The sequence below is a fragment of the Apteryx rowi genome, unplaced genomic scaffold (assembly GCF_003343035.1).
Source record: "Apteryx rowi isolate R43461 unplaced genomic scaffold, aptRow1 scaffold_27, whole genome shotgun sequence".
Classification (NCBI taxonomy): Eukaryota; Metazoa; Chordata; class Aves; order Apterygiformes; family Apterygidae; genus Apteryx; species Apteryx rowi.
The window spans coordinates 4,528,336-4,554,993 of record NW_020449085.1 but is presented as its reverse complement, the minus strand read 5'-3'; the positions used below and the strand labels follow the sequence as shown (position 1 = coordinate 4,554,993).

Below are 26,658 nucleotides of genomic sequence, written 5' to 3'. Positions count from 1 at the left end.
GGCGCCGCCTCGGCCCCGAGCGCAGCGCGCACAAAGGGCCGCGGCGGCGGCTGGCGGCTCCGCGGCGGCGGCGCTGAGCTCGGTGCCCGGGCTGTAACTCCTTTAGCTTCCGTACGCGATGTTCTTCAGGCCTGATATTATTGTTGTTAGTGGCAGTGTCCATTTAGTTTGCTAGCATTTGCATGAAAATGATCTTTTTGTAAACTGCTTTTTAAAAAGGTAGCTATCCTCACCTCTTAATGTCTGTTTTGAGGTTTATTTTTGTCTCTTGCTTGCTCGTCGTTATCTGAGCATTTAATGCTTTATTTTTCTACTCTATTATGACTTGTGTTTCTCATCTGAGTTGGTAAAGCACCGTTTATCCTGTTTTGTAGATGGTGAAGTGAAGCAGTAAAGGTCAAATCTGTATTTAGGCATCTAGCTGTGCAAACAGATGTGTCTACCATTATACTTTTAAAAATCATGGTAGCCACACATCTGTATCATTAGGTGCCTTAATCCCTTTAGAAACCTTTCTATATTCGATTTACTTGTAGTCATATAAGAAAATTATTTTTGGTAAAGTCAGAAATCAAAATCTGGTTTTATCAGTGCTTGAACCTTCTGTTCTTTTGTATCAATAATTTATTTATTTTCCCCCCAGGAATCCCTTACCAGCCCATAATTGAAGCATTAGGAAACTATCCACAAAAGAAGTTCTACAATGTCTCAAAGCTTGGAGGCACCAAATATGGTAATGAAACTTCTTAACAGTTGGTAATTAGCATAGTACCATTAGCAAACATGTACCCCTTATTATTGTAAAATATTAGGGGGTACAGTCATGAGTACAGGAATTCTTAATAGGTGTATTTGAAAGCATATAATTTTCCAATCTATTATTGCTGTATGAAGTTGAATAATATCAACTTCAGTTTGGGGGGTGGGGGATGAAAAGAATATTTCTTGTAGCTTTTTTCAGTTAGGGGGAGATTATGGGCGGTGTTGGAGTTTTAGGCAATGCTCCAAATCAGGGTAATCTCCTTTGGAAACAATGAAGTCACAGAAAACTGCTAAATGGTACTTTAAAAATAAATATAGATTTTACTATCACTTTTTACTGCTTCTTGGTATCCAAGCTTCACCTTATTAGTAACTTCAGATAGTGGAGCATAGCTTCTATTGCAACTGTTGCAGAAGGATGAATTTTTGTGGCGTACAGACGAATGCTTAATCTCCATGTGTCATTAGTATGCAATATATCACTAAGTGATATGTGTCAAAAAGATTTTTATTGGGCCTCTGTGTCTGGATGCCTTTTAAAAAATGAATGTATGTATGTAATGAGGGAGGAGAAGGCATGTGGATGGAGAATAGCTATAGATCAGTGTCATCTGGAATAGGCTTTCCTCTTGTAATGAAAGTATGCTTTGATCATTTATTCTCTCCCTTTGCTTTCATATTCAACTCCTAAAATGTCTACTTAAGGTGCATATTAAAGGTATTTGGGATTTTTCAGTTGTCCTGTTTTGTCAGATCTGTATTACTCTCCTGTGTTCACAGGATTCATGATGCATTTATTAACCAAAAAAATTACCCATGGGTATGTCACTGTAAACCAGTGTTTGACAGCAGGGATTACTTCCCCATTGTTTGAAGGGAAGAGAGAGGAGAGCCCTTTCTTGTGGAGCAATGGCTGCTGCAAATTTTGTGCAACAGCTGTGCGCTCTTGCAAATTTCTACGTCTTGTAATAATGAAGTTAATATTTTGCATAAGAACATAAGCTGGAGGTAGAACACTTCTGTTTGTGATTTTGTCCAGGAAGAAGCAGCAGAATGACAGTAACAGAACCAGACAGTTCTGCTGCAGCTTTTGGAGGTCTTGTTGACAGTAGTAGAAATTGAAACAGAATACAGTATTTTCTGTCTAGATGTGCTGTAAAGCTTCAGGCAGCAGCAGAAATTGCTAAACATACTCAAAGAAGGAATATGAAAATAGACTAGGAGTCTCTTCCAGCAAACTTCTGTACAGAAGTTGGTAGCATCATTGTCCACATATTAGCAAGATATTAATATGAAATAAAACTGAAGCACAGTGTGGGACAACATTGGTAAGAAATCCTGCATCTGGAATTGCTCATTGCATTTGTTGCTAAAACATTCATTTGGGGTCTTGCCTGTTTGCCCTCTATCTTGGTGCTTCTGACTCTACTCTGACAATAAGTGCCTATTTAGGGTAATTAAATTTCTAATGTAAATGTTAATTGACTTATTTGCCAATTTGCTAGGGAGAATCTGGTTTTCTAGTGTTTAAAATCATCTTCAGTGATGGGGAAAATTGTAGCTAGAAGGACCTCAGAACCGCAGGATGATTTAGGGTGGAAGGGACCTCCAGAGGTCCGGTCCGGGCTACCTCCAAGGCTAGTGAAACTTCCCCTTTGAGCTCTGTGAGCCTCCAAGGAGGGAGATTCCACAGTGCCTCTGGGCCCCCCCGCTCCAGTGCGTAAGCACCCGCGTGGTGAGCTTCTTCCTTATGCCCTACCATGATGTCCCTTGCAGCAACTGGTGGCTGTTTTCTGTCCTTTCTCTGTGCACTTCTGAGAACAGTCTGGCTTCACCTTCTCGACAGATCTGTTAGGCTGAGGAAGACTAGAGTTCGTCCCCCCCGTCAGCTTTGGACGAGCACACCCAGTTCCCTCAACCATGCCAGTATGTCAGGTGCTGCAACCCCATAGCCATCTCTGGAGAGCATCTAGTGAAGGGCTCCCATCTTTGGAGATCTTTCGTGTCCTGGGGGGCCAGAACTGCCCACGTGGGATTGCAGATGCAACCCTGTGAGCCCCTAACAGAGGGGGATAATCCCTTCCCATACCTGATGGCTGCTAAGCAGCCCACGGTGCAGTTAGCCTTCGTCATTGCAAGGGTGTGCTGCCATGGTATTGCTAATCCAAGAAAAAACAAACCAGTTTTATTCTGCTAATTTAGATGTTAAATTGAGTCGTGGCATTACAGCAGATTTGGACACGTTTTTAATGACACCTCTATATTTTGAGTGACTTGTCTAACTAGACAATAATAGATAATATCTGACAAAAATGCCTAATGAGAACAGAGTCAAAATTCTATGTTAATAGTTTGTAGACAAACTTGTGGGCTAGGTTAAGACCAGCAAAACTTTTTTTTTCTTTGCCTTTTTTTTTCCCTCCCCAAAACAAAGTTGCTTAACTGTTTAAACCTCTTCATCCAACTAACATTTCTCACTGTTATTGTAATGTCATTTGCCTACTTGAATTATGTGGAAAAGAATGATATTTGGGGAGAATGTGAATTGATCTTGATTTTATTTTCAGTCAATAATGACTTGTGGTTCTTCTTTTCTCTTCCCTTTTTTCCACTGTTTCTAGTTCCCTAAATTTTCCCATGAAAGCTGTTTCTAGATCTGTAACCCAGACCAGTAACAAAGTAACTAAAGTTGCATTTAATGAAATGCTGCTCTTTTTCATATTTTATGAAATATGTTTTAAGTTTAGAGCGCAAGTCAGAATAGTTCCTGGTCTTCGTGTCACTGTTTGTATGAAAGTAGAAGAAGATATTCTGGTATTAATTGCTTTTGGCTTAATGTCTCAAGTAATTGCATGGTAAAGCTTGCAATGCAGAGTACTTTTGGAATATACTGATTGTTACTGCCTTTCACCTATTCCGTTTGGTCAGTAATCCCAGCTCTGGATTCCTTGCATCTCTGTCCTGCCAGCATAGCGTGCCGCCTTAAATGTCACTGTCTTGATAGGACACAGTCAAGCCGCTGGCTTCTTCCATTCAAACCCCATATGAAAACTCCTCTTCTGCAATGTGTACGTTACGCAGCTTGCTCTTCCATATTGTATAATGAAGATCAAAACCAGAAGCAACTGGACAAACAGGCTCCTGTAGCTCTAATTCTTCCCATCCCCAGTTTGCATTTGTTTACTGTTTGCCCCTTCACTTCCTCTGTGCTATTTATGACTAAATTGTGCCCGTACAAATAGATTTGGATTAGCTGTAAGCTTTGAAAATTGCTGGAGCAGAACTCTTCGGAAATGTGAGACTGTAAATTTTTTTTTAAGTACATAAGCTGAAGGTGTTGCACTAATTAAGTCAGTTACTTTGCCTTGCCCTAGATACTCTGCCTTATTCCATACGAGTGTTGTTTGAATCCAGTGTCCGTAACTGCGATGGCTTCTTAGTGAAAGAAACAGATGCTATGAACATTTTAGACTGGAAAACAAAGCAGAATAATGTTGAAGTGCCCTTCTGTCCTGCCAGAGTTGTTCTTCAAGATTTTACGTAAGTGGTGTGTGTGTGTGTCTGCCAAAACTTCTGCAATAATCTGTGGAAACTCACTGAGCAGTATGAATGATACTTTAGCTTGAGAATAAACAGGACCCAGCCTTTTGCTACTGAAGTATCTCTTTTTCTTAATAGAAACATGCGCACTGCTTCTGCTATCTGGTAAATGTATCGTGATATTTGCATGGGATGCAAGAATAGGAGTTGCTCCATAGAGTACCCTGGTTTTAGTGCAGGTTGGTGAGGGTGAGGGTGTCAGCCTACAAGGAATGTTTGACAGAATAAGAGCCAAAACACAAATGGAAGCGGTGACATTTTGACTGTAGCCAAATGGCTGGTGGTTCATTGAAATATATAGAGTTAACTGAAGATTAAATACTGCTTGCTCCACAGGTATACGAAATGCCATTGAAACCATGAATAATGCATTTATTAAAAAAGAAAGCTTTTAGGATATTAATTTTTTTCTGATTTGAATATGGAATAGCTAAAAGGGCAAACCTTCAGCAACTTGCAAATTTAAGTTTAGGATGTTTTGCTGACTCATTAACTATATGTTTATCAAGAAGCTGGAGAAGTAGAAAAGGAATTAGGATAGTAATAATAACAGTAACTTCTGCTCTGCAAGCAAAATCAAGAAAATTTTATATAGTATTTGAGTTATGCAAGCATTATTCTCACCTCGGTTTTGTATTTTAGGTACACTTATAACTGTAAGAGTATTTACTTCTGTAAAATGCTTTGTGCTTCAGAAATGACTGGTTCTGTAAGAAGAGTCATAATATATTGCAAGATATTAAAATGTATAGCACAAGCATTTGTTCACATAGCAATTTTGTATTATAAAGGTAAAAAGTATCTAAAAATGAGTGTTATAATAAAGTACTGTCACACGTCGGAAGCATAGCAAGACAAAAGAGCAAATGTAATTCTGTTCTTTGAGGTGTTCCTGTATTTTGTTTGGTACATTACCTTAAAGCATGCTGTTGCCTGTTATGTATAAATACCTACTCCATTAACTTTTAAAAATATATTTCAAGCTCTTTAAAATTTAGAGAATAAAATATTAGGGGCTTATTATCTGAAATAGAACTCAGGTAGATCTAGACTTAGATTTAAAAATAAACTTGTATATTTAGCTTTATTTTAGTGAGTTAATGTCTTATGGTACTGTACTATGTTTTTTTCCCCGTCAGTGGAATTCCTGCAATGGTGGATTTTGCTGCCATGAGGGAAGCGGTGAGAAATGCTGGAGGAGATCCTGTGAAAGTCAATCCTGCCTGCCCGACTGATCTCACTGTTGACCATTCTCTGCAGATTGATTTCAGCAAATGGTGATGGACCACGTTTTTGATGAGCTGTAATCTTTGTCTGGTACAAGGGGTTTGATTCTGAAGTATGAATTCAGTCCAGCCTTAGTACCACCCATGCTCAGTAAATCCCTTGTCATGTGTGGATGCCTGCAACTAGACCTGACGGTCTAAGGCTCCTCTTAACCTCTCTGTGCGCTCAGTATACCAATCCGTCAACGGGAGTTGCACACTGTAAATGGATGTTTGCCTGAAAGAGGCCTTCTGGATAAAAATGCCCCTCTTGAAGGAGGGGAGGGATGCTTGTCRGGGCTATGGATCAAGCTGACTGACAACACAGGTTCTGGGCAAAGACTACTGAAATAACTGGATCTGGCACAGTTTCCAGAAAATAGTATGTCTTAAGAGAATGAGGCAGAGGTAGTTGGTTTTTAATTTTGCCTTGCCCTGTTTTTACTGTTAATGTTACACAAACTTTTATTCTAAATATAACTGCCTTGTCAGAGCTCTGGAGAAGTGGCTTGCCGTCCTGTTGGACCTGTGGAAAGATTGTAATTATGTTGTGGCTGTGATTTGGTGTAGGCCTGGATTTTGCTACCGATGAAAAGACTGCGTGGAGAGGGAAGTGTACTTGCAGGAGTCTGGGAGTGTCAGGGGCTGGAAAACTGACAACCAAGTTCTCCTTTTCTGACAGGCAGTGGTGTGGCGAAACCAGCCTGAGGTTGCCTTGTGCCAGAAACATAACACCTGGCAGGAGAGGAAAAACCTGCATTTTATTCAGTGTTTGCCTAACTTCTCTAAGTAAATAATACAGCTCCTTCCCCCCACTTCACACAATGGAGACTTCCAAAATGGGGCAGAATTGTGTAAATTGCTTGAATTCTCTAGGAATTTTAGTTCAGAGAAAAAGCCTGTGATAAAACAGGTATGCGTATGAATTCTATTTCTGTAGACCTTCCAAATACGTACACTATTTCAGTTTTGTTAGTAGCTTAGAAGAATGAAAAGCAACAAGGTGTAAATTCGGTGGGTTGATCTGTGTTGTTTCAGTTCTGTGAACTGTCCATTCTTGTGCTTGGAGGGACAGCTGATTCAATTGCAATTAGGCTAGCCTAATATTATCAGAAAGACCAACTGCTGGCAAGAGGTATCAACATGCTGCTTTTAAATGATAAATCCGGTTCCTGCAGTTCTGCATTTGGAAAGCTTATAGCATCTCAGCAGCTGCTGGCATATGATAAGAACACCTTTGCTACAGGGTGGTTTGTGCTGCTTTTATATAGCTTCCATCTCTGGCCTATCAGAGGCTCATGGACTGAATTTGGATTTAGGCAAGGTATCCTCTGAACCCATGCAGTATCCTGCAGTCTAACAACTATCTTTACTTTTTATTAAAGCAGAAAAAAGCAGTGCCTTTAATGACAAATCAATGATTTGGTAAATAATAGGTTAAAAGTCACTTATTTTTCACAACAAGCTTGCTTTGCTCTCATGAGAAGACCAAATATAGCATGAATAGAGGGTAGCATGTTATATGGACTTAAAAAAAAAATCCTTTTTTCTCTATCATATATCTGTGTGGTTTGAATAGCATATAAATTTTATCTGAGCCTTTAAGAATTTTATCAAAAGCCTAATTAAATGTCAGAGTGCTTCTTTCCTTGAGGAAGTTTCATTTGTAGTCGTTTCTCGTGGATTGAACAAAACATGCACAGTACTGCCCTAGAGAATAAGAAGAAACATGCTTGGCCAGTCCATCGCTTGGATGAGGCTCTTCCTACAGCTTCAAAGTTAAAGCCCTGAGTTCAGCCCTAGCAATATTGCTTATAAAGAACTCTGGTCTGTTGTGAACAAGTTGAAGGAATTATTTGTCATGTTAATCTCTTAGACAATTCAGTGCACTTCATTTAAATATCTTAGATTTCCATAATACATTAGTTAATTAAGCATATCCAATGATAGTTTGCTTTAGGACTGTAATAAAATGGCTTATTTTTTAGGTAATATTTAATAGTCATTAAAGGGATTGCAAAAATAAAACTGATGTCTAAATTATTCTTCTATTCAATGTTACAGTGCAATACAGAATGCTCCAAATCCTGGAGGTGGCGATTCACAGAAGCCAATGGCAAAGCTTTCTCCACTTAAAGCACAGCCTCGGAAGTTACCTTGCAGAGGTCAAACAGGTTGCAAGGGGCCGTGTGGTGCTGGAGATTCAAGTCGCAACTCAGGACAATTTTCTGCACAGATTGAGAATACACCTATCCTGTGTCCTTTTCATCTTCAGCCGGTGCCTGAGTATGAAAGTTCCCTTTTATTAATTATTTGCACCCTTTTCTGTTGTTAAGCACTACCTGTGACAATTTAGAGATGCGACTCTTCTAAACATCCCTTTATACTTTCCTTCACATATGCCAGAGACAGGTTTTAGCATCTAGAAGGATGTCTGATGCAGTAGATCTGAATTAGTCTACACTAAATATTTTTTGAAAAGAAGGACTTTAGTAAACACAGTGCAGATGGTTGTTTGTCTGACTCATGGCTGTCATTTCAAATTGAATTTGGAGACTTCCCTTACTTCCTTACAAGGAAAAGAAAGCATGGGAGTAATCCTCTGTAAATTACAAAGTAAACCTCAGTGAAGCATTGGTTTAGGGCTAAAAGTAAATTTTAGTCTTCATGTAGAAGCTTTGCAGAAGTTTCCAGCTTTTCCAGGTGAACTAGGAAATAGCCTATGCATAGTCCCCCAGGTTCTAAGTAATGTCTCAGTCCTTCTGTGCTTGAGTTGAAATTCACTGTACGTCCTGGCTGTGTATGTAATGGCACAGAGGGACCTCATCTGTCTGCCTATTCCAGATTTTCAGTACTGTCAGTGGATCGTTTTGTGCTACTCAATCTATGACAATTCCATGGAATCATCCTTCTCTTTCAGCTGCCACCTCTATTTTTCTGATAGGCTGTCTAGATTCCTGTCTTGCTGTTCCTGATGTGTCGAATTTAAAGGCTGATCAAATCAGTGGCCTGCAGTAGTAGGCTACTGACTGTCCTGGTAACTTTGTAGATGTGCAAATGTTCCTCCTTGGTGCAGGTGCAGTAACACAATTAGTGGTGTTTTCAGCAATACCAATATTGCTGGCAGCAAAACAGCAGTGGTATTCATTAAGCTGCAGTGTGAACGATGACAATCCTGCCGGGCTTTGCAAAGCGACATAGCCAGTGACCTCCTGACTCTGCAAAGAAGAGAGGAGGAAGGGTCATGATGTAAAAACACCTCTAGAACCCCACGAAGGACCTTTTTCCTTCCTGTTATTAAACAAGTATGTTCCCGTCCCTGTCCACTCTCTCAAAGCAGAGGTTATTCGTTCAAAATTATCAGGGGATTACTCCTTCATAATGAAGATCAGTACTTCCATAAATAATGCTTATAAAAGATTTGTTTTAAGAGACTACTGATGAGTACTTGTGAATAAAAAATGGGGCTTGGAGGAAAAAATACAGGAGTGGAGGATAATTACAATTGTCTTAATGTTCTACTTGGCTACTAAAGGACTACAATTGAACATGGAAGGTTGTTTTTTTTTACATGAAATAGTGGACACCTTGGTTCTTTCCAAGAACTGAATTTCAAGGTGTGCAACCTGTAAGCGTACTGACTGAAAAAATAGCTTCCCTATATTGTAGTACATGTTGGGAATAGTTCTTTTGTAGTGGGTATATTTGAGATGATTTGCTTTAGGTAGGCTATACCTAGAATAAACCTGGTCATCAAGCACAGCCCAGACAAAATCAGTTATTTTTCCACTGTTTAGAGAGAGCTTCCTGCAAGGGAGGAATTATCTTTGTTCTAACAACGACTAACTTCAAACTTTGCAAATGGCAGACTTAAATGAGTCTTTCATCAAACAACTGAAAATAACTTGTTCTTCTGTAATTTGAAACAAATTTTGGTGGTGTTTGTAAACTTGGTATCTTCCTAGGCCTGAGACAGTATTGAAAAATCAAGAGATGGAATTTGGCAGGAATAGAGAGAGGCTTCAGTTTTTTAAGGTATGTCTGTGTACCTGTGGGCTTTGTATTGTTTGTGGTGGTTTAATATTATGTTCTGTTTGTCTGTCTGCCAGTGTTCATGTGTTTAATTTAAATGTAATCATTCTGGAAATGTCAGACTTTCAAATCCGAATTTCCTGTGTGAACAGGAAATTGGCTAATAATATGGGCTTTGGCTTTAAGTTAAAGAATAGCTATTATATTGTTAGGCAAGCAGAGGACCTAAACCTAGGTGTTGCTTAAGGGGGAGAGAATATATTTTGTAACTCTTGATTTAAAAAAAACTTGTACTGTTTGATTCGGTTCTTGTCAGTGTAAAGACCAGTGGACAAAGTGGATACTTAAGAAGCGTTAGTACTTATGAGGTCTTTTCAGTGAGCTTCTGGATAAAAGGTCTGTTTATCCAAAGTCCTGTTACAAATCTTACTGAAGTTAGTGTTGAACAGCAGCCGGTGTTAAGACACTGCTGCTCTCGAGCTAGGCAGCAGGGCTGGTAGAGTTGTGCTTAGTGCAAGTGTTGTGTGGTGAACATCAGTTTCTTTGCTAGCTGGAGACTTGCAACACTGGTGTCTGATCACCATCCACAGATGTAGCACAGTCCAGGAATCCAGTGCGATGACCCAAATCCCTGTGTACAGGTGGACTAGGAGATCTTTCTATAACTTGCAATTAGCTTTTACATTATTCAAGAGGGAAATTGCTAAACTAAACACTTTGTTACCACTTTTCATGTCAACTTTTCTCAAATCTAACATTTGAGTTTGTATTAGGCAAGACACTTTTCTAAATTGCATCTTCAGCCTCATCCAGAGATGTAAAATGTGTAGTGAATTTTGCTATATATGCTTAGTTTCTGTTGTCTAAATATTAGTCTTAGTTCTTCGAATATAAGTTGTTTGAATTGAAAGATAACACATTTGTGCAGACCGACTTTTGAAAGGTAGGTATGAATTATTGATTCAGTCCTCAATAGGAACTGAGTAAATGGTTTTGTTAATGATCAAAAATGTATAAAATCCAGGTGTATCATGTAGCTCTGTTTCACAAATGAGCAAAAGCCACTTAAATAACAAGTACTGTTGTATTGCATATTGGTTCTGTCATTTTAATTATGTTCTAAAAAAAAATCTTTGGGGAAAGAAAAAATCCAACCTATTATAACAACCTCTTACAATTTTCTTGTTTTGGAACAATTACAGTGGAGTTCGAAGGTTTTCAAGAATATTTCCATAATTCCACCTGAAACTGGAATGGCACACCAAGTTAACTTGGAATATTTGTCAAGAGTTGTTTTTGAAGTTAAAGATTTCCTATATCCAGATAGTGTGGTTGGCACAGATTCTCATACAACCATGGTAAATGGCTTGGGTATCTTGGGCTGGGGTAAGTATGCTAAGTGTAACTTGATAACCCTTTGAAAGGCATATTAAAGTATTATTGAGAAATACTTTCTTCCCACTGGATATTTCTATCTCAAGCATAACAAATTCTGTCTTGAATTATTCTTCAGAATGTTTTTCCTCTAAATGTAACCTCAATTGACACTTCTCACCATCAAGAAACTGCTTTTTATAATTTAAAGAGAAAACGGCCAAAAAGCAATCCAAAAAGCAATTAAATGGGTACTGTTTGTACATGTTGTGTAAAATTCACATTAACGTTTCTTTTTTTCATGTAAAGTCAATACTAGATATAAAGTATTTTCAGGTTAAGTTTGAAGTGTAACTACTTCAGTGGTAGTCTGGCTTGATTGTATTTTCCAGATACGTATGTTTAATAGAAAACATCTGCATTTCTTGCTATAGCCTTTAAGCTTAATAGGAAGGATTTTCTTAGTTTTTAAAGGGGGCTTCAAAATATTTAGTGTCAGATACTTAAACTGATGACAAACAACCGAATATTCTCCCTCCAGGTGTTGGAGGGATTGAAACGGAGGCAGTGATGCTGGGGATGCCGGTCACGCTCACTTTGCCTGAGGTGGTGGGGTGTGAACTGGCCGGCACGGCCAGCCCCCTTGCTACGTCCATAGACATTGTCCTAAGCATTACGAAGGTAAGAGCTCAGCGCCTCTCCAGGCAGCGCCAGTTTTGTAGTTTTGTTACAAGCCCTACCAGGGATGTTTGAGAGCTGAACTGAATGCTGAGAGTATCTGTGGCGTACCTTTAATCATGGTTATACAGAAAAATATTAATAAGCTCTAAACTCTTTTTATTTAAAAGTCCTCTAAGAGTTTTTACTGCTATAATGGTATATTTATAGTCCCTTCGCTTTATTAAAAAAAAAAAAAAATCCTGTCCCATGTTTTCCCCTTCCCCCACTTACTGACAGTAAGTAGGCTTTTTCTCTAGCTCCAGAACTACTTCTGGATACTTTTTTTTTTCCTAAAAAACTTCTGTAAGACCCTGGGCCTGGCTGTGGTTATACACTTGCATTAACTCTAGCATATCTCTTCTGAAGCCAGGGTTTTGCCACAGAGRCACACAAACTATCTCTGTTTTAGTAGGTGAAGAGCTAGTGTCAAAGCATTTAAGAGCTTTGATTGCTTTGAAAATATATTCTTCTACTTGTTTCTGACATGATGTTTTAAGAAGCATCTATCTGCTCTTGACTAGGAAATCTGAAGAACTAAGCTGCAGATGGCAGTGTTCGTTATGTCAACTTCCAGTCTAGATTTTAGAACCCTGAATCTTTATGGGGTTTGTTTTTTGCAAATGTGTCTTAAGGTTTCAGCCTTTCATCTTAAATGTTCATGACTTAAAGTTGCAGCAAACACTGCTTGCATTTTACCTCTTTATGTTCCAGATGTTACTGTCTTGTGTTCTTTTAAACAGCAACTTAGGCAAGCTGATGTCGCTGGAAAATTTGTAGAGTTTTTTGGGAGTGGAGTTTCCCAGCTCTCTGTAGCAGACCGAACCACAATAGCAAATATGTGTCCTGAATATGGTGCTATTCTGAGCTTTTTCCCTGTTGATAATGTGACATTGAAGCACTTAAAGCATACAGGTAAGGGTGGAATTAAAACAATGTTTCATTGTGTTAGTGGTTTAGGTGCAATATATTTTTGCATAAAACCCAATGATGCATCTTAAATGGTGTTTTTTTTTTCTGCAGAGTGTCGACTAGGGACTAATGTATAAAATGCACTGTACAGTAACAAGCTATAGCATGGATTCTCCTTTGCTACAGTTTTTACCCTGTAGAATCTCATGCACCTGAGTAATAACCACCACAGAAACTGTACGATGCCTATTTACTATTGGCTAATGTTGTGGGACACTTAATATGTGGTGTTTGGGTCTGAGTTGTTTACCTGATTTACTAGCATGGGTATTTCCTTGTTTTGTTTCCATGTATTCCGTGTATTTAACTTGGGCCATAATTTTTATATATGGACACTGACATGTGAAGAGCTGCCTTGCCCTTAAGTCTGCATCCAGTCTGGTTCATCTGCCTGATTCCTGATGTGTTAACATTATATTATTTTTGCCCAATTTATGCTTTCAAAAACAAGGACTCTGGATGTTGAAAAATATATGAAGCTCTAAAAGAAGTGCAAGAAAATTCTCATTTATATTTTGAGAAGTATACAGAATAGCAGTCTTCTGGATACAAAATGAACACCTATTTTTGTTGTCTTAGCCACCTGCAAGCTCCCTACAAAAATAAAAAACAATTTTCTAGAGTGTTTATGAGAAATAAGTAAAACTGCAAAATAAATCACGTTTCTGATTTCCCCTCCCCCCCCCCAAGCTTTTTCTTTGAGAGAGGATTAATTCACTGACATGTTAAGCTAAGGTACAAAGATATCCATTATTCTCAAACCTGAACAAATAGAGAAAACCACAAGGTAACAAACAAACTCCAGAAAAGTCCATTTGTATTAGTAAGCCTGTCTGGAACTAAAGTCTGTCATATTAAATGTGAGTTAAACACTTTTGATAACATGTTTTGTCTGGTCAGTGCAGAGCAAGCAAAACTGATTTTCTAACAGTAGTCAGTAGTATTGACTATTGTCAACTAAACATAATCGGTATTAACTGAGTAAATCTTAATAGAGGGAAAACTTAATGAACTTGAAGGACAAATCTGCTGATTTAATTATGCTGGAGTTGAAGCAACTTACTTTGTTCCTTAATATAAGAAGAAAACTTAAGTTGTGTGGGGATTTTTGGTTTTTGTTTTGTTGTGTTTTTTAACGAACAAAAACAAACATGAGTCACATAGATATTGTAATTCATGTATCCTTCCTGAATAGCTCCTGGAGCGTTTGGCATGGAAGTGGTTTTCCTTGAAAAACAAGGACTCTGGATATACAAGAATAATTTTATATGCTTGAAACAGTCCTAACTTCTGAGAGGTTTTTTTTGGGGGGGAGGGGGGAGGTTGTTTTTTCTGTTTTTTTTTTTTTTTTTTTAGCATGACTATTCTCATGTTTGAAAATGTCATCTTTAGGTTTTGACAAGGCCAAGCTTGAGGTCATGGAAGCATATCTTAAAGCTGTGAAGTTATTTAGGAATGATGAGAGTTCTTCTGGAGAACCTGAGTATTCCCAGGTATGTTTGGAATGACTTATTTTTGCCTATATTTGATTCTTTTAACGAGTAACTACTGTTGATGAACTGTTTGGTATCCCAGTGTACTTTTTGTTGCCTTAATAAGGTTGCATTTATTAACTCATGGTTTTGAGAAGCAGGGTATGCCTGCAAAACATAGTGTGGGGGTGGAAGGGAATGTTCATACCTGTTAACAAATACTGAATTCCTTGTCCTTGCAGATGACCAGGTAAGTCTCATGTGGATGGCAGAAAATTTAGAGATAATGTTAAAACACTTGAGTAAGATCAATAGCCCTCTATAATGAGCAATCTTAAAAATTTAAGCCCTGAGTTTTAATGTCTTGGAACATTCAGTTTTTACACAAAATAGGGCGTTGATGCCTCAAAAGAGCATATTAAATATATTGTTAGGCTGTGATTCATAATGTATGTGTCTTTTTTTTTGTAGGTAGTGCAAATTAGTCTAAGTTCTATAATTCCATATGTCAGTGGCCCCAAGAGGTCCCAAGATAGAGTGGCTGTTAATAACATGAAAAGTGATTTCCAAGCCTGCTTAAATGAAAAGGTTTGTACAACTAATGTACTCTTCAAAAGATACTTCTTGTAATTTGCATGAATAAATGTACTATTACKTACTCTTTACATACCTGCTGAGCCCTCATTATTATTTTATGAACTATGAATCTAAAGGCATTCTTGTCTTGCTTGACAAGTGTCCCTAGAGTAGTAGCTGGTAGGTCATAGATACTTGTCATGAACATGAACTTCAAAAATCCTTAATTTCATAGTTTAGATCAAAAATATTCTAGAGAGGAAAACCTTAAACTTGAGTAATAGTGTAAGCTTGGGAAAGGTTTATCCTATTCAGAGTTTTTAAACCAGCTGGATTTTGCTTAATTTCCCAAACAGAATTAGAATTAAAAAAACAACCCAATCTGCCTTATGTTAAGGGAGATATAGAAAGACTTGATTTGAAACTGATCAGTGTTCTGGCTTCTTCACTGCTGCTTCATCAGTCTTAGCAAGTTAATTGCTTGCAGCTTGACTTCTCTTCATAGAGGAAATGCTTTCACTCAGAAGCCCATATTTCTATTGTTTGCTATATAGGGATGCATCTTCATCATTTAAGGTTGGGGACTAGCAACAGTATTAGCAGAAACAGGTTCTGCTACACTGTTATACAGACACTATTCAGTATAAGTCTATTGGCTTTAGCACTTCTGGCTTGTAATGAGGTATATAATACAGAATGATCAGTTGTGGAGGAGCAAGAAACCATAACTGATCATGGATGATTGAGTGCTGAAGGAGCTGGAGGATGTGAAATCTTAATGGACCTGGTCTGCTTTTAGTTATAATCCTCTTCCAATTAAAATCTTGGGTATGCTTCCAATTCAGACACAAATATTGTATGAAATTAGACATATGCTCATAAGGAATTATTCTTTCATGTATAGCAGGAAACAAGAGTGGGGGGTTGATCATGCTCTGACTGGCAATAGTTCACAATTGTTGCAGAGTTAATAATGTAATTATGAAGGAGAAAGGGTGAGATCACTGTGTGTCTGGGGGGAGTGAGGCCTGAACTGAAGGCTTTTTTTAAAATCTGTTTATGGTTTGATAATGGGACAGCTGATTGCATTATTCTAAAATAAGGGCTTACTTGGTCCTGCTGTGATGTCATACTCTGTATAGCATAATAACTGCTAACATGTATTTTTATCATCTAGTCTGGTGTTAAAGGGTTTCAGATTGCAGCTGAAAAACAGAACGATATTGTGCCTGTTCAGTATGAAGGAAATGAATACAAGCTATCTCATGGCTGTATTGTCATTGCTGCAGTAATCAGCTGTACAAATAACTGTAATCCATCTGTCATGCTTGCTGCAGGTATGTTGTGGCTGATGAGAACTAACTTGGTCTTAATATTACCCCCATGTTTACACAGCCTTTACCTTCACTCTTGTAGGTTCTTGGTATTGACTTGACCTGAAAGCTAACTGTGAATGTATTTTTAACCCTAGTTTTGTTACATGTTCTGGAGATCATATTAGCTAGTTACTTTGCTGTAATACAGTCTCTGAGCTTGTGTCATAAGGCAGAATTAATGACAGTAGTTCTAAAATATTTATATTTGGTAGTATTTCAAAAGGTAGCCTGGTTGGGGCTACTTTCAGATGAATGCACATATTGACACGCTTGTTGCAGGAGGTGGACTTTAGCTTTGACTCAGTCCTAAATGACCTCTGGATGGCAGTTGGACTGAACAGTCAGCAGCAGAATTTGGAAATCAAGCCAACTGCAAACGACTGCTCTCAGCTTTAACTGCTAGTTGTGTGCCCCTCACAGGCTGCATACAATTTTCCCAGAAGAGTTAATCCTCTCCCAGACCTTGCTTTCTTCTTTTGAGGTCCCCTGTGGCCCAGACAAGCTTCCCTCTAAGGCTGTGGTCTGTGTCAGTATTGACTTGTCTGTTAGAAAGTGGAAAAGAAACTTTTCTGATGGAAAAGAAAATGGGCATCTCCATGATAAGAATGGGAACATAGACCTGACTTGTATTGTTACAAGTTAAGTAACTTTATTCAGACAGGTAGTTGTTTTAATAATTAATAAAATGGAGTTTTACTTGTCCTCTATCTCTTTACGCTTAAATTTACTAAGGTGGCATCGTACAGATATTCTTCTAAGGGAGATCCAAAACATAATCTGTCCTGTTTTTTATAGGACTTCTGGCCAAAAAAGCTGTTGAAGCTGGCCTAGTGGTTAAGCCCTACATAAGAACAAGTTTATCACCAGGTAGTGGGATGGTTACACATTACCTCAGTTCAAGTGGAGTATTACCATACCTCAGTAAACTTGGGTAAGTTTTGATTCCTTCTTCATTTGTAGTTTAAGGAAAAAACAGTACATGTGGGTTTTATACAGGCTGATAAATATGGTTGCTGTTCATGAGGGTTTGTCTGTTTCTTAAACTTACTAGTCTGCAATCTTGACTGCTTGTTATCTTAATTTTTCTTTTACTGAGGTTTGTTTCCAGCTTACAATTTACGTTGTGTAGATCACTACCTTTGAGCTCTGGTTTTCAGTAGTGATCTATTCATGTGTAAAAAATCTTCCACGTGATGCACATGGTTACATATTTCAAAGTGGAAGCTGAATAGAAATTCTTCAGGACAATCCGTATTAGTCTCTTGCCATTACTGCCCTCATGGGGTGTTTAGCATGTTTTGGGATTCTCAGTAACAATAGTTAGATTATGTTCATAATTCGGCAACAGTTCTGTGCTCTGTGAAGAATGTTACTGCCTTTGCTTTGCCTTACTTAAGGAACTATAATATCTTAAGATTCTGTTTGACTTACCTTGATTAATTTCAAGAAGTTATCTTGTAACTTTCTGCTTGCATCAGTGAAATGCCCTGTCATTAACTTCCTAAAATGCCTAATTACCAAAAAAACCTTTTTCTTAGTGATCACTAATGAAAAAAATCTTCAAAAAGTTCCACTAACAAGTTGTTCTTAATTATTTAATGTGCTACTTAATTGGATTTTTCAATGTAGGTTTGAGGTTGTTGGTTATGGATGTTCAACCTGTGTTGGAAACACTGCTCCCTTGCCAGAAGCCATCAGGAATGCAATAAAACAGGTATAGCTCTAAGGCTTGGTGAATACTTAGATATAATATTAAAGCAGATTCTTATCCAGTTAGGTGATTGATAGATACAGTAATCTGTGCAGAAGATACTTTATTCTTGGTTTGGACTTTGCATGATGTTTTTACATATCTGCTGCATATCAGATGGAGAGCATAGTAATTCATTGCTATGTAGAATAAATGTAGTAAACAGTCTTTGTAGCATACAAATATCAATTGTAAGATAAATATGTAAGACTAATCATATGAAGGATGAAATGTGTAGATTTTGTATCATAAATGAGGAACAGGTTTTAAAGAGCTATGTGCTTGACTGCTTTTAATGAGCAGTGTATAAACAGCTACAGCATTTTCTGCTGTGAGGTAGAAGCAAAATGTAAGAAATGAGAGGAGTTCACTGAAGTAACTAGAGGTCAACACATCAGTGGTTCAAGAGTGAAAAGGAGATGGTGGGAGGAGGAGGAAGGATAGTGAGACAGAGCAGAATGCCTTTAAATTGAAGAGAGTAAATATTTGAAGTGGAACATTAAAAGCACAACCTGTTGAGGTACCAACAAATATTAGTCTTTTGAAAAATATATATGGTTCTGCCTTTCAGGGTGATATCGTTGCCTGTGGAGTGCTTTCTGGAACCAAGAATTTTGAAGGGCGTCTCTGTGACTGTGTCCGTGCCAACTACCTTGCTTCTCCACCGTTAGTAGTTGCGTATGCTATAGCAGGCACTGTTAGAATAGACTTCGAGACTGAGCCTTTAGGTAATTATTTCTTTACATCTCACATTTCAGAAGTGGGCTGAGGCTCTTTGGCTTGCAGTGTCTACTGCTTTCTGCATCTAGGGCAGACCTAGAACAGGTTTCCTCATGTGCACTTGAGCGTAAAAGAACAGTATATTTGAAGAGAAAGTCTCTAGTCATGCTTGGTATTTCTAGCAGATGAAACAAAACATCCACTTAACTAATGAAGTGCTTGGCATATCTGGTACCATCTGTGGAGAGTTTGAATATATGAAGTCTAATATAAATGTTTTTCAAAATTACCATTATTTTTAAAATCTTATTCAGGTGTTGGCATTAATGGCAAAAGTATTTACTTACGAGATATTTGGCCCACTCGAAAAGAACTTCATACAGTGGAGGAAGAGTGTGTAATATCATCCATGTTTAAAGAATTGAAAGAAAAAATGGAGGTAAGAAAGGTCTTGTGTTTTAAATAACTTAGATTGAGTTTCATTGTAGCTTTATAACATTTTCTAGTTGAATATGATTGGATAGTCTTTTTTTACAGTACCATAAAGGAGGATTTAAATGAGATGGACACTTGTTTTAAATAGGGACTTTTTTAAAGTAAGGTATCTTATAGCATATAGTAGAAGTTCAGAAGAGAATCACCAATAAGTTTGCTTTCAGAATGTAAAAATGTCATAAACCAATTTCTCTGTTCTGTGTTTTTTCTTTTTGTAGAAAGGAAACAAACGATGGAACTTGCTGGAAGCACCTGAGTCAACTTTATTCCCCTGGGATCTAAAATCTACTTACATCAGATGTCCTTCCTTTTTTGATAAACTTGTAAGTACTTTGGGTCTACCACATGCACTAAATTTAAGCAAAGGATAAGCTATTCCAGTAAAGATTGGCTGTTTAAGTAGTAAATTTGCTTAGCATTAATATTTCTCAGTCTCTTAAATACTGTAATATCACTGGAATGAGTGGAGCCTGTACAACAGTATGCCTTAATATATTACAGATAAGTTATGTCTCTAAGAATCCTGGAGGAAATATGTGGGTTTTCTTTCTCCTTCCTTTTAGGCCAAAGAACCGGTTTCACCACACCCAATTGAAAATGCCTATGTCTTGCTCTATTTGGGAGATTCTGTAACTACGGATCACATATCCCCTGCTGGAAGCATTGCAAGGAGCAGTGCTGCTGCTAAGTATCTGACCAACAAAGGGTAAGGATTTTTGGTATTTAATACTCGCATTAAACACTTCTAATTAGATCAGATGATTGTTTCACATGTCAAATAACTGATCATCACTGTTGCTTTTCTTTATAAATGTCTGTCTGCATCAAAGAGCAATTATACATGGTTAAAACAGAATAGTCACTGTTACTGGCATATAAAAGTAGTAATGTATCTTGCAGTCTAAGGCTACAACAAACAACTGAGACCTCTTAAAGAGCTCATTCTGATGTTACAGTAATGTCTGCTGCCAAATGTATGCCAAAGCGAAAATAACTTACTAATTTAAAAAGCAGATGAGTGGTTTTCTGCTAATATTAAGTTAGTCACTGTTATTGGCCTCAAGAACAATCAGACAGATGCACAGAACGGATTAGAAGTTCCAGAAATACGTATCATTTGAACAATACAGCTCTGTTTTATAGATATGAATTGGGTGCTCTGGCTTACCTCTGTATCAGTCAGCATCCCCCAGTGGTAATGGGTGCCTTTTAGCTCTGTTGAAATTCTGAGGGGACACAACATGACAAGATGCTGAGTTCCTCAGTTGCATATCTCTCAGCATTTTAGAAATTACCTTGTTATACTGTAAAGGGGTGTGTGTGTTATCCCGATATCAGTGGAGCATGACAGAATAACAAGCACTGGTGTGAGCTCTGCTTGTAAGGATTGCATTCAGTCTGAATGAGTAGTGTTACGGGGAAGCAAGAATTAATGGGCCTCTGCTCCCAAGATAGATGCTTGATGTATGAGTAAAGCTATCACTTTGGCGCAATGCTTATTAATAAATATCCTGGTAGAGGTGAGATGATTAGTAAACGTGCTTCTCTTCCTAGACAGCTCTTTTGACCTAGAATAGTCACCCCATAATTCTCCTGCAAGTGCCATACTGTTTCAATGATAATACTTTATAAAGAAGTCACAGAAAATGAATTTAAAATTGCAGCTTTGCTGATGAATAATCTACCGATGATTTAAAAATTTTGTTCGCGATTTAATATAATTACATTTGTTGGAAGATTAGTTCTTTACATCATGCATTGAAAACTTAATAGTTTTGAGAGATACTGCAATAATTATCTAACAATCAAAATATTGTTTTAAAATCAGAAAATCTTTAAAACTGCTTGTTCCCTTTAAATTTTTATCGTAGACTCACACCTCGTGAATTCAACTCTTACGGAGCTCGAAGAGGTAATGATGCTGTGATGACAAGAGGTACCTTTGCAAATATCAAGCTTCTGAATAAATTCATAGGAAAACCAGCTCCTAAAACAATTCACTTTCCATCAGGACAAACGGTAAAAATATATTTATTTGTGTGACTGCTCCAAAACTGTGATATGAATTTAGAACTTGCTCAAACTATTTTGCTTTGTTATTCCACAGCTAGATGTGTTTGAAGCAGCGGAGTTGTACCAGAAAGAAGGCATCCCTGTAATTATTTTAGCAGGAAAGAAGTACGGACTTGGTAGCTCAAGAGACTGGGCTGCAAAAGGGCCTTTTTTACTGGTACTGCTAGTTTTTTTGTTTGTTTGTTTTTTCTGGAAATACTTCAAAATGTTGCTTAGTTTTGGGCATAAATGTGTTTACAAATTGTCCTCTATTTTGAATAGAATGCCATGTTTTTTTAAAGATGTACCTGTAGTTTCTTTGCTAGAATCTTCATAAAGTGAATGACTGGTCAGAAGGATAAACCTGAATTTCAGAAATGCGTAACTTAGCTTTGACTCTCAAACAGGAATTCCAGACTTTAAGACAAATTAGATATTTATCTAGTGCTGGTTTATGTTTAGTCTCTGTAGAGTGTTGAGCATCTAACTATTGGAGACTCTATATCCAGATTCCACTACTGCTGAAAATATATTCTTAGTCAGCCAATTACTTTTGTACAATTTGGGAGTAATAGAAGCAACTAGATTCCATCTGGGATTTTCTGCTTGCTAATTACAGCCTTGTCCCTCTGCCTTCTAAATTTGTGTTTCATACGGTATGGTCCTACTCCAGTTTATCTGCTTTCATCAACTTTCTGTAAAAGATGTTCCCTGCTTACTTACAGGGCTCAAAGTACCTGTTTTCTTCAGCTTTAATTGGAGGTGTTTGGGCATAAAATAAAGTATTTGAAGCTTCTGCATTTTACTTTTTTAACTTATTGTACTGAAATATGAAAATTACTTATTTCTGCAGGGTGTTAAAGCTGTTCTAGCTGAAAGCTTTGAGAAGGTTCATAAAAGTCAATTGATTGGAATTGGCATAGCTCCACTTCAGTTTTTTCCTGGGGAAAATCCAACTACTCTGGGTCTCACTGGCAGAGAGCAGTTTTCTGTATTGTTCCCTCAAGAGCTGTCACCAGGAATGACTTTGGATATTAAGGTATCTTTGCAATACTTTTTAACTTCTCTATTGAACATGCTGACAGTTGAAAGCAGAAAAATGTTAATGGTCTTTGAAAGGAAGCTCAGTCTTGTCTGATGTTTGTCATGGGTATTGAAGCTTCCCAGAGAATATATAAGCATCTTAGTTAATGTGCCTTCTTGCTGCACAACCTTTTATACAACCTGAAATTCTTGACTGTTTTCTGTGTGCACCCCCCCCACCCCCGTACATGTGCAYTTTATTGGGGTAGAATTGAATCTTGGCTCATTCAGGCTCTTAAAAGCAAGAATGCAACTGCTTAAGAGAGGCTTCAGCTTTCCGTCCTTCTTGAAGGAACTGTATACCTGTAGTAGTATACTTTGTACATACCTTGTACTTCTTCTCTTAGGGAAATAGTTCTTTCTTTCAGCTGCCAGTAGGTGCATAGCATGCTCCCAGCTGGACCCAAATTGTGTGGGGTAAAATAAGCCTTCATTCTGTCCCCAGCAGTGTCTCTGTTCTGCAGAGGCAGATAAGAGGATTTAATTTGCTTGCCTTAAATGCAGTTTGTTGTTTTAGTGTTAGCTGACCATAAGCAAGGGAAAGTGAAAGTAAAACTCTTAATTGGTCTCTCTCTTCTTGCTTTTATTTTGAAGACAAGCACTGGAAAAGTATTCAGCGCGATTGCCTTGTTTGAAAATGATATGGAGATAACTTTATACAAATAYGGTGGAAGTCTAAACTTTGTGGCTCGACGATTCTTATAGTAGCTACTGACTATATGGGTACCTTGCATAACTGGTAATTCTGAAAATGCCTTGTGTGAACCCAGGAATCTGTACTGTGGAACTGCAAACAGTCCTAGTGTGCGCAAAGTTACTTCGTCCATGGATGTAAAAGATTGTGAATCATTGTAACTGCAACAAGATCCTTCCTGATTTTAAATAATATTCTAATGGTGCTATTAAACATTGCTAAAATCAACATGTGTGTTGTGGCAGAGAGCTGTAAGTATGGAGGGGATGTTTTATCAGACCATTTTGTAAATAAACTATGCGAAATCTGAAACTGATTGTGCTGAAGATTATTATGTAAGATGATTTTCTGAAGTTGTTTCCACTTAGTTTTTGCACCTGTAAATCTGTGTACTGCTGTTTGTTGGTTTAAGGGTAGCAGATGGTATGGAATGTTAAAGGCCAAACTAACAGTTTTTTTTTTTTTTTCATCCAGAGGTTGAGACCTTCAGTTTTGAATTTATTATTCTTTAAAATGTGGGCTGAACAAAAAGGGATCCATGTGATGCCCATAGTGTCCTGTATCATAGACCATGACTCTTACCTTTATTATGGAATTATATGTTCCATTTGGATGCTGATTTAACACTGCTCACATTATGAAACATTGTGTGCTAGAAGTATGAAGTTTTTATGGGCAACACCTCTGAATCTTAAAACAAAAACAAAAAAAACCCAAAACTGCAATAATTTTTTTTCCACACAGATTAAATGTGGCTCCCCAGCTTTTTGGCAAGCTAGTGTGCTTCGATTGAAAAGCTTCCGTCTGCTTTACGGGGTGCAGTTTGTCCTTTTTATGACATCAGCTTTTGCTGTACTGGTTGTAGTATTGTTAGCCAAAGTACTTCCCTTAGCATTTTAACCTTCTGAAATCTTTAAAAACACATTTGGATTGTTTTAATTCCTCTGCTTTAAATATGGCCTATATCTACTTACTTGTAAAATGTTAAATAGTTGAGGTAGCCATATTGCCTTTTAATACTTTCTAATAAGCTGTTTTTTACAGCTCGTCTAAACAAGTGACAGATTCCTGTTAAGTTCCCAGAATTCTGAACAAATCTCATTCTTATGCCATTGCAATTGCTGTAAATTCAGTTGTCAGCACATTTACATGAAAAAACACTATTTCCTATTTAATATTAATGGCAGATGCACAGTTTCTGCAAAAAAGCTGTTTTACAACTTAACACTTATAGCTTCTAATCTGTTCAAGTGACTCTACTGATAGCTTCAGGTCACTATTTCTGTGCTGCTGTAACTTGAACAGCTTCATTTTAAAATATGGCTTGTGGTTATGTAGAGATAAACTTCTTTTGGAGGAGAAAACTGCAATAACCTATAAATTGACAATATTTTGCTTTAAGATTTTTGCTCTTGATAAGTGTTATCTTAAATATCAGAACTTTCAAGAGGACTATATTATCTTTGCTACATATGCTTTAAACTTACACCAGACACTAAGCAGTTGATTTGCAAACTAACAGAGGAATACCATTAAAATCTATTAGTATGTTTCTGACATTTCTAAAAACTGACAATTATATTATTATAAAATATTAATTTTGGGGGATAGTTCAAATGTCATATGAGTTTGATTTCATTGGCATAACTTTGTGGTTTATCTTCTTTAATCTTTATTGGGGGGGGGGGGAAAACTCCTTAGTTTGAAATTCTGTATAATCTGTTCCTATATTTCACTAGTTTTGCTGTGCTTTTCTTTTAGTCAAGATAACCATTCCAGTGATTCATACCACTGATATGGGTAATAAATTAATGCATTTTTAATATTATATTCAACTGAGTTTGTTCTGTGGCACACTTTTGCTAATTTTTTCAAGAGTTATTGATGAGCAGATTTTTTCTAGTATGACAGTGTCTAATACTCTTTTCCAGCTTGAAAGTATATTCTTGACATAGTTCAAGAAAATGCATGTTCATTATTGGGGAGCAAATAGAATTTTAGTGCTGACACATTATGATGCTTCATACAGATGATAAATTGAAATACTGCTACATGGCTATTTAAAACTCTTGTGCAACTGCTAATGCTCGAGTGGAACACAGCCTCCCACCCTCTCCTGCAATAGCACGCTTGTTGCTTCAGAAGGAGATAGTGATCCAAGCCATGTCAAGGTAAACCAGTATTGTGAAATTAAGTGCAATTTAAAGGGATATGACTTATCCACAAGTTATTGTCAATAATTAAAGCTAGTCAGCTCTGTTAAGAGGCATGATGGTTTCATTACCATAGTGACTTTCTGCTGCACTCCTATGCCTTAAAATCCATGAAAGACAGCTCGAAGCGCAGCTGCTGTTAAAGCTTGACTCCTGTTGTGCTGCAGCGTGTCCACCCCTAAACGTGCTGYGGTGCGTTGGGACTTTCTGACTTGCGCAGACTGGCTCAAACCCATCAGATCTGTAAGGCTGAAGGGTAGTGGATGCCGGGAGGAACAGCGCTGCTACTGTACCCAGCTCTTGCTTTTCATGTGGCAGTGACCTGCCAATGAAGATAATACTTGCCTGATTCTCCGTGGGTGATGTGCCTGCCCCTCTCGCCTCGTGCCGCAGTGAGCGCTGAAAGTCCAGTTCAGTAACCTGGCAGTGGCGCAGAGACGTTTAACTTTGAACACACTGCTAGGATCCTACTAGCTTATGATCAAAAAGCGAAGCCTGCTTGCCAGCAGCGGCAGGATACAAATCAGTTAGAGGACTGCTGTGATCGCACAACCCCTTGTGCAATTAGACCTCTTTCTAGTATCTTAAAGCATAGGAGGAAATGCTCCTTTTTGAAGAAGTGACTCAGTGTGTTAGATGTATTTAACCTAGTATTCTCTCTCCAGTTTGATTCGGAGAAGAATCTATCCCAATTTTTCTAAATGTTTTCTCTCCTTTCATCCCTCCTTCCCCTACCCTGCCCCCCCAAGCTACAAAGCTTTGGGGTAGTGTTGATGTTTATCAATTTTACACCTAAGTATAAGGACATGAAACAATGTATATTAATCATATTTAAGAAACTGCAAATCAATGTCTGCTGTTTAAAGCCAACAAAACAGTGTAAGTTTTAAGTTCAGTAAGTATTGTATAGATATATCTTAAGAGTTCAATTGCTGACAATTGTGCATAAAATGTTACTGATGTTGTAAATTATTTTTAATAAAGAAAATTGTATCACAGTTCTTGTATGCTACCATCTATTTTGAACAGATTGTATGGAATTAACTTAAAATGGCACCATAATTGTATGTATGAAAGGGGCAGGGTAAATAGGAAAGGGCATAATCAGGCAGCAGTCCAGCTTTCCCCTTGGGAGTGTCTCGTATGCAGGTTCCAAAGCATGTTCTAATCAGCTTAGAGGGAGGCTTCCTGTGATAGCTGGGCTAAGTTTAGCTCCATTTGTGCAAAGATGGATTGTGCCCTCCAGCTATTAAAACTGGTTTGCTGTCCAGACTAATATAATTATATCAAATGCCTTCTGAACAACTTCAACTTTTTCTTCAGGAAAATATCTACTTTCATTTATCTAAATCAAATCATATATTAAAGCAGGCTGATAAAGTTACATTTGTGGCATGTAGAGCTTACAAATATCACAAGATTTTTCAGGAGTGGTTTGGGTGTATCTGTCACTGACCCATTTTGGAGACTCGCTTTCAGCACATGCGTTATTAGACTGACATTCA

General features: G+C 37.7%; 1 protein-coding gene across 3 annotated transcripts; it reads left to right on the top strand.

Moving 5' to 3' along the window:
- Positions 1-74: 74 nt before the first annotated feature.
- Positions 75-26,151, top strand: IREB2 (iron responsive element binding protein 2). 3 transcript variants are annotated; one of them, XM_026068203.1, is made up of 22 exons: positions 75-219; positions 644-733; positions 4,137-4,302; positions 5,502-5,639; positions 7,692-7,913; positions 9,593-9,662; positions 10,862-11,045; positions 11,575-11,714; positions 12,494-12,665; positions 14,115-14,215; positions 14,666-14,782; positions 15,948-16,107; positions 16,942-17,077; positions 17,776-17,860; positions 18,468-18,624; positions 18,931-19,055; positions 19,330-19,434; positions 19,675-19,817; positions 20,983-21,130; positions 21,219-21,341; positions 22,017-22,202; positions 22,841-26,151. In XM_026068203.1, exons 3-22 carry the CDS (start codon positions 4,220-4,222, stop codon positions 22,949-22,951), a joined length of 2,706 nt encoding a protein of 901 aa, XP_025923988.1. In that variant the 5' UTR covers positions 75-219; positions 644-733; positions 4,137-4,219; the 3' UTR covers positions 22,952-26,151. The 3 variants fall into 3 exon arrangements, with proteins under 3 accessions (XP_025923988.1, XP_025923989.1, XP_025923990.1); XM_026068204.1 differs by lacking the exons at positions 75-219; positions 644-733; positions 4,137-4,302; positions 5,502-5,639 and adding an exon at positions 5,660-5,679; XM_026068205.1 differs by lacking the exons at positions 75-219; positions 644-733; positions 4,137-4,302; positions 5,502-5,639; positions 7,692-7,913 and adding an exon at positions 7,936-8,932.
- Positions 26,152-26,658: the final 507 nt, after the last annotated feature.